The 11,259-nt window shown below is 49.2% G+C and overlaps 3 protein-coding genes across 3 annotated transcripts; 1 reads left to right on the top strand and 2 right to left on the bottom strand.

Annotated features, from left to right (window-relative positions):
• Positions 1–149: 149 nt before the first annotated feature.
• Positions 150–2,473, bottom strand: N7479_010428 (putative TBC domain protein; the record flags this gene model as incomplete). The annotated part of the gene is made up of 2 exons (XM_057258119.1): positions 150–1,219; positions 1,276–2,473. 2 exons carry the CDS (start codon positions 2,471–2,473, stop codon positions 150–152), a joined length of 2,268 nt encoding a protein of 755 aa, XP_057105577.1.
• Positions 2,474–4,917: 2,444 nt separating this feature from the next.
• On the top strand, positions 4,918–6,429 carry N7479_010429 (uncharacterized protein; the record flags this gene model as incomplete). Its single annotated transcript, XM_057258120.1, has 1 exon — positions 4,918–6,429. One exon carries the CDS (start codon positions 4,918–4,920, stop codon positions 6,427–6,429), a length of 1,512 nt encoding a protein of 503 aa, XP_057105578.1.
• Positions 6,430–6,775: 346 nt separating this feature from the next.
• N7479_010430 (telomerase reverse transcriptase) lies at positions 6,776–10,747 on the bottom strand (the record flags this gene model as incomplete). The annotated part of the gene is made up of 7 exons (XM_057258121.1): positions 6,776–8,689; positions 8,752–8,824; positions 8,866–9,194; positions 9,247–9,602; positions 9,660–9,902; positions 9,967–10,240; positions 10,298–10,747. 7 exons carry the CDS (start codon positions 10,745–10,747, stop codon positions 6,776–6,778), a joined length of 3,639 nt encoding a protein of 1,212 aa, XP_057105579.1.
• Between the last annotated feature and the right edge of the window lie 512 nt (positions 10,748–11,259).

The raw sequence follows: 11,259 nt of genomic DNA on the forward strand, positions 1-11,259 counted from the left end.
TCTCTGGGGTAGCGAGTGGATATCAAGATTGATAAGACATCGTTGGAATGGGGTTGTGACGGAAGAAGAAAAGGTAGGGGTAAAAGCAAGGGGTAAAAGCAAGGGCCTTGAAAACGCAACCAACACAGCCCATGTCATATCCAACAAGCCTATTGAACTGGCTGGCGCACTTTCCCAGCCTCTCGTACAGCATGCATAAACCCATCTTCGTCGCCTGCAGCAGTAAGAACCCAATAATCAGCAACACCGGGGTTCTCGATCTGCCCACCGCCAAAGCCAGCTGCGGCAGGGGCGCTGTGGCGTTCTTTAGGTTTCTGGGTATTTACTCCGATATTGCGGGGACCCCAGCCCAGCACGTCGCGCACAGCAAGACGGGACTGTTCATCATTTTGGTGGAAGGAGAAGAGCTGGGCGCGGAGACAGCCCAGAACAGCGACGGCGGAGCGGATCATGATGCGATCGCCCTCGAAGACCCAGCAGTCCCAGACGCGGGAGATGCGCTCGAGGTCCAGGCCGTTTGTCAGCAGCGAGCGGAAGATCGGCTCCCAGATCTCTGCCTCGGAGAGGTTGAGAGTTTCGGCCAGGTGAGTGTGTAGGCGGGGGAACTTGTAGCGCAAGGTGTCTGTGGCCAATATGTAGGAGCGGGCCATGGCGCCGCGGTCCCAAGTGAGGAAGGCGACGGGTAAAGGACGGTTGAGGGCGTTGGCCATGGCGAGGAAGGCGGAAGCGGGGGTGGGGAATTGCAGAACGAGGAGGGCGGCGATGGTGTGCAGGCCGTGGATGTAGCCTACGTCGCTGCGGTACATGCAGTATGCTTGCAGGACGTCAACGAGGGTTTCCCGCAGTGGACCGCCTTCTTGGAAGAGGTTCAAATCCGGGAAGGCCTTGGACACGTCTGTTTCGATTGCCTCGAAGCAGTCCAGTAGTCGTTTGTTAGCCTCGCTTTCTGCATCTTTCTTGCTTTTAAGATCCTTTGCTCGGTGCAGCGCTTTGGTAAAGGTTTCCTCGGTTAATGATAGTTCGTTGCCGATGGCTTGTTTCCATATGGTGCCCCGATTGCGAGGGGGAATTCCACGCCACCATAACTCGCGAATTCGGGGCTCGCGGAGAGCACGGTCCCAATTCGGACACACGTATTCATCCCAGATGTTCTGCAGTGTTACTCGGGTATTGTCCTTTTCACACTGCTCATTTGCAACCTGGGCAGCTTTTCGTTTCTCTGATATACCAGTTAGAAGGCTGAGAATACTCCAGAGATCTTTTCTTAGCACATACCGGTTTCTCGAGCTTGGATCATCATTTGCTGATACTGCTTCAGGTGTTTTTTCTCCTCTTTTTGGTCCTTAGGCGGAAGCCAGCTTGGGCGTGTCCGCGACAAAACCTTTTCCTTCTCCTTGCTAATTGGCAACGGATCGATCATAATGTTTGATTTCTGCAGAGGCGGTAAAGCAACAGCATCACGGGATATGCGATGCGAGTCCTCGCTGGACTTTCGCTGAGCACCAGTTTGAACGTGCTCCTCCCGCTTGCGATCTCTATCATCAGCATGCAGCTCCAGAGCTTCAGTGATGATTTTTGCCTCCTCGGACAAGTCAGATAGAAAACTGTTATACGAGTAGGTTCGAGGGTTGCGTGGCGAGATCTGTCCACGCTCCGGTCCTGCGGAGCTCGATCGCTGTATACGTTTCATGCGGGATGCCTTGGCTGTGTTTCCGGGTGATGCTGGCTTATCGGTTTCCGCTACAGTGTGCTGGATAGGTAATGGTCGCCGTCCGGGGCTGCGACCATTCGGACTGGCAGGCCGTGATGGGGTCCGATCTTGGACTGGGCGCGGAGAAATAGGAATGTTCCACAGACTTGCATCGTCCGGTAGCTCGTCGTCCGAGTCATGGTATTCTTCCTCCAGGTCTTTAAGCGACTTGCGATTCGGTTGCCAGGTTTGTTTCTGAATGGGCACTCGTGCGGATAGCGGCGACAGAGCTAGACTGGTGCTCGAGGCGGTGCGACTGGATGTCGGCCGTAGTGGTGAGACAGATCGTGAACGGCGAGGTTGCGATGGTGTCAAACCGGATGATTGCAGTGTGTTGCTTGAACCTCTCCGGTTTCCAGTTGTCACCATGAGAGAGCCAGCCAATTGAGGCGTCTTGGCCGATCCACCGTGAATCGGGGGTAGGGGGCTTCGCTGGCGAGACTTCATCGCGGTCAAGTCGCGAGTTGAGGCCGCAGGGATTTTGCTTGACATTCTGGCGGCGGGCGACCGTGCCATTACCCCAGGGCGGCCGTACGAGCCTGGTTGATCAGCATATGACAAATCGGCATCATCTTCCAAGCCAATGTCTTCGAAATTTGAGATATCCGTAAAGATACTGTCCTGGCCGTCCGGGTGTGAGGAGGAATGAAACGAGGAGGATTTGGAGGATTTGGACCCGGAGAGCTCGGGGGGAGAATTGGGTGTCGGGTAAACGGTGGTCATGATCTCATGTATTTATTCAGACGTAGTGATCCCCCACAATTCTAATCTACCCGGAGAAAAACAAAGGGAGGAAATCACGGGATGGCCGGAAGAGGTCGAGAACAGACGCGAGGATCGGGGTGTTTGGAGAGTGATCGAGGGGGTTCGACAGGAAACAATAAGATCGCAATAGAAGTCGAGTAATGTAGAAATGAATTGCAGGCACAGCCGCAGCCTGATAAAGTCCAGATCAGGTGTAGTCGTGTAAAGAGGGATCAGGAGAGATTACGGGGTGACCATTGGGGGGTCAGGGGTTGAGTGTAAACAAAAAAAGGTGGGAAATGAATGTGGGGGGAGTGAGGAGGTAGAGAAGAAGCAGAAGATTCAAACGAGAGACATGAAGACAAGAAATCCCAGAAGAGTGAAAAGAAGAAACGGCGATATGTTCAAGACTGCAAGCGGAGGAGCCTCAGGCAGTCGTGCCGCACTCGGGCTGGCCGAAAACAGGGGTACCTTGATGATACCTTATGCCACTAGTACAGAAAGGGGCAATCATGAAGTATCGATCAAGTATTCAATACATTTCCAGAAGACGAACCAATCTCTACCCAGATGGGAAGGGATAGACCTACACAGCCTTCAATGTTAGAAGTCTACGGAGTAGACAAAAAGTAAACACAGATATCTTGGATTTGAACCCCTGAACCATGATCTCTCCTAGTCCGGATCCAGTCGGATTTATACCCAATGGCTGTCTGAAGATGTGGCACAATACGCATTATTTGATTGGCGGTATTTGTATAATTGTACAACTTGAGATCATACAATTACTACAACGTAGAATATAAGGACCTGTGGAATTGACGAAAATGACTTCCACGCCAGAAACTGGTGGAAAGGAGCCCGTTTGGACTTCGAGTCGCTTGACCACCCACAGCTGTGTGCTGCCCGGGCAGGCCCCGTACCAGCCTGTTAGTCAGCTTCCCTGAGCTGCTCCCCTAACGTAGAAATGGCTATTCAGGACTGTAATGAGCATTGGACAGTGAGTTAAGCTTTATTTACTATCTCCAGCGATTATAGTACTAATGTGGGTCTCGGTAAAAAAGTAACGGAAAGTGTTCTAGACTATAGGCAATTTGGAGACACAGTTTATCCCTGCTATCAAGGAGCTCATGGATAATTTTTCCTAACATATCGAGGAGAATGACGATTTGCCTAAGAGGAGGCCTTATCCCAGGAGAAGAGGGTGAGCTATGCTAAAAACTTTAGCCGAGAGAAGATATTCATCCCTTCATCCAAGTGCACCGGACAACCCTATGAGACAGATGTGGGGCTTGTGACAGCGCCAATAATTTGTAGATCATATCGCCAGCCTGTTCCGTAGATGGCCTACTCCATAAAAAGCACAACAATATGATAGGCTTGTTTTGTCTTCATAGTGATCTTCTCATTGAAGATTGCTATTTTGATCTTGAAAGTCTCTCAAATGGAATTCATCGGAGTGAGTTGCATGGACAATATGCTCTCCTTCCTCTATTTATCTAGACGGTGTCTTATGGGCTTACTCTCCTGGAAAGCCAAGGCATCCAGACCCGAGAAGTAAAGGTATACGGAAATGTGGCAAACACGGAAAACTCAAGGTAATACCACTATGCTATATCGAATCCCTAAAACTCATGAAATATTAGTGTACCGGCGTCATCTAGCTTTGTCAATGGATTCCCAATCCAGCTGCTGTAAGATTCCTCGAGTTTACTGGTACATTTGATATTCGGAGATAGTAATAACATAAACTGGTATTTAATTTGGAGTAAGCGTCTCAAATCCAAAATTTCATTTGATCCTTTGCCGCTCGGTATAAATCCCAAGCCCTAAATTTCCGAAGAAGGCTTGAGCACTCACTCACTTATGACTCAACTAATACAGCTTCCTAGTTAGCTAGAGAGAATTGTTTATCATATCCCCGCTTTAACTGGCAGCTAACTATCCCCGAGTGTATAATAGTCTGCCTCACCACATTACAAGGGTATAAATAAATGTATATATCCCGCGGGGATGAAAGAGAAAGTCACAGCGGAGAAGCGGGCGTATCTTGAGGCATTCCCCCTTAAACAAACTACGTGTATCTGCTCTTTCAATTCTATTGCCGGGCGTTCTGGCCTTCTACCTTCATCTATCGGCTCTACAACTGTACATCGCGAGACGCACTCGCATTCTAGTAGACTTCACCCGGCCGAGTATTGGCCGTGTGGTATCTCGATAGTCAAAGGCAAACCGTTCTTGTTGTTGCCTGACACGCCGCAAGGTCCTAAGTCAATCACCAGCTATCTTTCCCAGTCTTCGATATTCTACCACGTGACGCCAAGCACCCACGTTTGAACCTTGAGCTGTAAGGTTTGAAGCTTGGCATATCTACCCGCATCCCACCCGTGGAACCCGCCGTGATCAACATTCCAAGGTTCCAAATGTCACGCACAGGCCAAGATCAGCTCTCGCAGCTACCCACTGAACTCCTGGTTCAGATCTTCGAGGAATGTACCGACTTTAGTTCACTCTGGAGCCTTATTCATGTATCCTCGCGTATGTCATCCGTGTTCAATGGACGGGCCTGTGACATCGCCAATGCCATTTTAAACACGAAAGTTCCGGCTCAAACTCGGGCTTTCATGCAAGCCGTCTTGTCAATGCACAATAATACTTACCAATACGGTCCTGCGAAAAAGCCCATGAGCGGCAACGACATGTGGGACAATGCTCCGTTATTCGAGAGCGTGTCTGGAACGCCGTCACAGATAAAGTGGTTGATCAGGCTCGCCCATCATGTCCACGTTTTGTCTCACATGAACATCGAAACCTGCATCCAGAGATGTCTTCAAGGTACGCTCGGTCAACGACAGTACCCTGAGGGATTTGAAGTTCCAACGTGGACTGAAGAGCAACGTAGTCTACTGTCGTTCTGGCACGTGGTATATCTCAACGAACTCAGAATAGAAGGGCGCAAAGGCTCACTAGGGTGGCCATCTGGTGTATTGAAACAGTCAGGCTCTCTTTATGCATATGTTTCCAAGGGGTTATTGCCTTGGAAGAAGCTTCTGACAGCGGTTGACTACATTGTAGGGATACTCTTGCTATCGCCAGAAGAAAGGGTGCTAGCTTATTCAGACATGTCCCAATTACCTCCAATACCTAAGGGGAGGGAATTCGGCTGGGTTTGTCAGCCGCCTCCCTCGTGTCAGGCGGTTACCCAAGGCTGGAAACCTGAGGATAACCCCTGTGGACTAACGCCAGATTCCAACCCAGAGGTTGGCCAGATAAGCACTATGGCAGCACATAGGACCAGTGGCCAGGTTGAAACTCAAGTTCAAGAGTCAACCCAAGCCCCGCGTCCTGCAAGGCTGTATTTTTACGGATCGTCTTCCTCGTCAACTGACGGTGAATCCGAATCGAGCGAGGAAGACGACGAAGGTGACGAAGATGACGAAGATGACGAAGATGACGAAGATGACGAAGATGACGAAGATGACGAAGATGATGAAGATGATGAAGACTGCGAAGACGAAGGATCAAGCTCAGATTCGAGCTCCGGCAATAACTACTACTGCGGAAATTATTTTAGAGCGCGGGCCATACGAAGAATGCAGGTCAGACGAGGTCTACTCGTCCGATGGAGGCCACAACCGATTGACTTTGGCCCAGCGTTCAAGAGAGAGGAGGAGTATTTGAACCTGGATAGGGACTCAGTCGGCCTGCAGTTCTGGATGAACATGATACACAGCCCCAAGGCGGGACCTGGAAAGTACGTTAGTTTCGATGCTTATGTCCGGTACGGTTTCGCACTATGGGAAGAGCAGCGAATGATTAAACTTGGGTTGTGGTCAAATGATTTAATTGAGGACATGTCAGAGTATTATCATAGATGGCACAGGTTTCTTACCCCGGAGGATATTGTTCGCTACAAGGCCAGATACCGATTTTAGGACGATGAGGATTATGAATGAAATCAACGTGGGCTTCTAATATATACATTGGCACTCTAGATTAGCTTTCTAGGTATTGTCGTTGGTAGCCTCGTAAGTCGAATATCATCGCTTTGGCTTCTAAATATCAGGCTGTTGCTCTTGGATTTTCGATTCGATTTTATGAGGGGAACTGGGAAGACATAAAATAATCCGGGGGTTACGGGATAAGTAAACTACATATAATGAGTGGGCATTTTACATAAGGATAACCTACATTGAAGTTGAGAGGAGGGGAGGTAGTCCGCCGTTTACACCTATTATTTGGATTTGCGGACACTCCACAGTCCAGCACAGTAGAACTAATCTAGAACCGCCATTCCTCAAACATTGCATTCCCCTTCTTCACCACCTGCGCCATCCTCAAAGCCTCAGAATCCGACGCGGGTCGAGCATCTTTAGTCATCGAATCTAACCAGCGCAACACCACCACATACCGCGTCTGCTTGCGCTTCAAAACAAATCGAAATGCCGCAGAAGCCAGATACTGCAGACGCGACTGCTGGACAAAACACGAGAACGAAGATTCCGAATTAGCAGCCCGCCGAGCCTGGATCGTGCCGGCCGTCTGCAGAATCAGATCGCGGATAGTCTTTGTTATGATGGCGGGGCCGGGGTGCGCACGGCCCCGAAGCGACTTCATATAGTAGTACATCTTCATAGCAGAAGTGACGAAGCTGCAGTAGAGGTTCGCCAGCACGACTGCGCGCGAGTTGTGTCCGTCGTCGATGTACATGGGGTGTAGCTGCAGGCGGAATGAGGAGAGCACTTTGCGGTGGAAGGTGCGGCCGGGGAGGCGGGTGGCTTCAACGGTTAGGGTATTAGAGAGAGTAGCAGCGGCTGATTCGCCGCCTTCTAGGATGCGGTCTTGGTCGCGGTGGAATTCGAGCGTGTAGGTGTCGATGAGGCTGCCGCAATAAGGGAATAATGGGGAGCCTTCTAGTCTGGGGAGCAAGATGCCATCAATCGTTGCGCTGAAATTGGCCATGCTTTTGGCTGGATTGACTTGTACACCGTACAATGGTTGGCCCTGGATCATTACTTCCAGGAACTGCATTGCCACGGCTGCATTCGGTGTGATTAGGAGGAAGTCGTCCACGAGTCGCAGGAGTAGAGAATCCTCTGGTCTGATAAAATTTAGTACTTTTCGCTCTAGCTCGGCGTAGAAGAAATTGCAGAGGATGCTGGATAGCACGGAGCCCTGGGGAATGCCGTTGCGTTGGCGGAAATATTTCTCTCCTATCTTCACGAGATTGTTCCGGACATGTTCATCGAGGATATGCAGGAGACTGTCAGCATCATACTCTTTTGGAGCTTTATTGTCAACAAAAACGGTGTTGGCCTTTTGTGCTGCGCCTCTGCTATTGACGAAGTCCGGTAGGTGTTGCGGTCTCATTGCAGGCCAGGCGCGACCCATATATCTTCGTGTGGGGTTTCCCTGTTGCGCATCGAGAGCGGACGGTTGGAATTCGATGTGGTTTGAGATGCGGTAGCTCTCTTCAGAGACAAGCTCTTCGATGAGATCAACCAATTTTTTCTGGGGGATAGTATCAAAACAAGATTTGATGTCAAGCTTGACAAAGTACAGTTGTGGGAGTTTGGATTGCCAAGATTTAGAACCCGAGGGCACTCGTTTGGACAATTTTTCTTTGTACGCCTTCAATCGGCGGTGCATGTCTCTAACGGAGAGCATTGACGAACCCAGCTTGGCAGGAGCTTTCTGGCGCTCGTAGGTCAACATATTATAGATAGGCTTGATGCTTGAATTGATGCTGGCGCTAGAGTACATGCCCCTGTTTCCCCATGAGGGGTTCTTCTTGGTTTGTTGTCTGCGAAGATTCAAGATGGGACGCAGGCCTGTGGATTTTGGAAGCAAACGGAGAGCACCGAAACCAAGGGAACGCCGATCAAGCACACGTTTGGCCTGATCTGGCTCGAGCTCTTCGAACATCGTTGCCTTCAAGTCCCCGAAAGGTTGATGAGTCAACTGCTGCCACAGACCATGACGGAAATAGAAAAGGCGGTTTCGGTGCGTTTGAGACTCTGTGACATAGAAGTGCGAACGGATAAGAGGGATAAGAATTGAATCAAAAATCCAAAAAATGAATTCATGGAGTAGTTCGGTGCGTTTGTTCAAGTCAGACAGGGCGATCTTCGATCTTGTCTCAGATGGTGAAGTAGTCTGGACCTGGGGTGGCCCCAGCCAAGGAATGCCTGTTATCTAGCGTGTGGATCAGTACGGCTTTGTCTCGGACCATCAGTTCAATGCAAATAATGACCAACCTTGATGCCTTTGCATACTTCGTGCAGACTAAGACTTTCAAATCGGCGCAATTTGATAAACCGATCAACATGTCTGAGAACGAGCTTAAAGTTCGAAATACCATCCGGACCTACCCCCAAAATTGTCGAGGGATCAATTTCTGGATCACCGCTCGACAAAATGCTGAGACAGAAGATGCCGGAGTCGCATAATCAGTTAGACTGACTTGAGCTTTTCGAATCACCGGATTCTTGGCATCAATTTCACAAGATGCATCGATAGCCATATGCGGCTCTAACCTCAAGGCATCATATGAGGTCTGCGTCGAACTGTCACTCGACGACGGGTGGTTAATTTGCACCTGTGTTACAAAATTTGACTTGAGGGAGGAGATAGGCTCGCTTTCTTTGGCATCAGGTGTGGAGATAGAGGCAAATGCACCAAGTCTCCCGGGTCCGGTTTGCTGTCAAAAGTCAGCTAGACAATCCCAGCCATTGTAAACAGAAATGTCTCACTTTGGTTGGACAATAGTATCGCAGCAACTCTCCATAGGAGCATTGTGCGTTGCGGTTCCGAAGCTTCCGGACAAGCTCTATGGTAATTCCACGAAGCCTCTTCGGTACCTTGACACTTCTCTCGCCACAATCTGCATCTGCGAATTGATTCTCGGGCTGGGGCCGCTGAAGTCGTTTTTCTTGATGAGATATCTCACTCTCACGATATATGAAACCCTTCAAGACATCCATCTTCTTGAGTTCATCCAAGTCCGACGTAAACACATTCAGCAGGCCGAATTGCCGGGGAAATATGTACTTCATTACATGGACTGTTTGCGCCATCGAATCAACCGAGGAGAAGCGGCTAAGAACGTCTATGGTGGAAATTAGCATAAACCTAGAATCCAACATTCAAACGACGAAGAACGTACGTGTCTGTCCTAGCCCAAAGGGTACTTTCTTTTTGGACTCGACACGTCCATAGAGGATACGCCGTCGTAAAAACACAATATTGTTTGGACTTTGGTGTGACTTATCGGAGTTCTCTTTGCGTTTGGCCTTCTCTTCAGATTGTCTCTGATCAGTGGTAGGCATTGGGTCCTGTGCTGTGACAGCAGACCCATTAACCCCTGAGAACGCATTGCTCAAAGGTTTGAGGTCTGAAAGTGGTACACCTAGAAAAAGTATTAGTAAATTAGGGCCAACTCTCTCTCTCCCCACACCGCGATAAAATCATACCACTGAGTTGGTAGTAGATGCCCTTTTGGGCGTTGATAGCGGTAAAAACTCCGCAGTCGAAAAGGAGATGCATCATAATCTCCTCCCCATTACTACCAAGTAAGCCAGGGATCGCTGCCCATGCACCCTCTTTGAGAATCTGGACATTCTGATTTGGAATTCGGGACACGACATCCATACCCAGGCGTTGAAAGCCATATTTCAGTACATGCTGGGGCTTTTGGGAGGAGCCTTTGGTATGATTAAAGAGTTTCCAGATCACAAAATCAACCACCTGCAACAAGGGTCAGCGGTCTGGTACGTAAAAATGATTTGGACACCATGGACGCACCTCAGACTGCAGACAGATCGGCCCGGTATCGGTGCTGGTGAGAATCGACCGCGATTGAGACTCACTAAAGGATGAGTATTGCTTTTGTCGTTCCGAATTAAGGGTCGGAGAAGCCTCCTCCAGCACACCCACCAGGGTGGAGTCTAGCAACTCTGCCAATGTCTGGGATTTTTGAAATTCTGCATTGGGGTCTTGGTCTTCACGCGTGCCCAATGCCAGGATGCGGCGTCGACGCGACTTGGAGGTCACGGGCAATTGCTGGAGCAGGTACTCCCGCAAGGGTGCAACATTTCGGTAGTACAGAGATATAACGGGATGGCTTGTTTTTATTTGGGAAATTGGGGAAATTGGGGTATGAGGAGTTCTGAAACGGTGGGGAGATGTGGTGATACCCATGTGAGACGACGTGGGACCGCAGTCCTTGATGGGTCTTTTCCGCTTTTTGCCCATGATGATTAGATAATTTCTTTTTGGGGCTCTGTTGATTCTTTCTTTTTCCAGATGGTTTAGTCCATTGTATGTCAATAGGTTTAGGCGATGAGTTCCCAACACGCGACGCGTCAAGATTCGACAAATAAGAAGTCTAGACGGGCAAGTGGTCTTTTCGGCTTCTCGAAGGGACTTTCCTAATGCATCTCAGTACTTTTTTTTTTGGTCATGGATGAGAGCTTTTGAAGGTCCCTGTATACATGATGCATGCATATGTATGAGATGTATAATGTCCATAAGGGACATAGAAATTACACGTGAACCCACACAGGAACCAATCAAAGCTACCAATTAAACAACAAAATGAACCATGGAACGGGGCGGTCTAGATACCTGGCTATTGCGTCTCCACTGCGTCATTCAGGTCTTCAGGGGATTTCTCTGTTCCTGGATATATGGAAGGTACTCTTAGTACTATGGTTGTATAATGGATATACATCTGTTACTTACAGTATTGTAGATGTTATGATATA

Source organism: Penicillium vulpinum, assembly GCF_028829585.1.
Source record: "Penicillium vulpinum strain IBT 29486 chromosome Unknown utg000004l_segment0_segment0, whole genome shotgun sequence".
Lineage (NCBI taxonomy): Eukaryota > Fungi > Ascomycota > Eurotiomycetes > Eurotiales > Aspergillaceae > Penicillium > Penicillium vulpinum.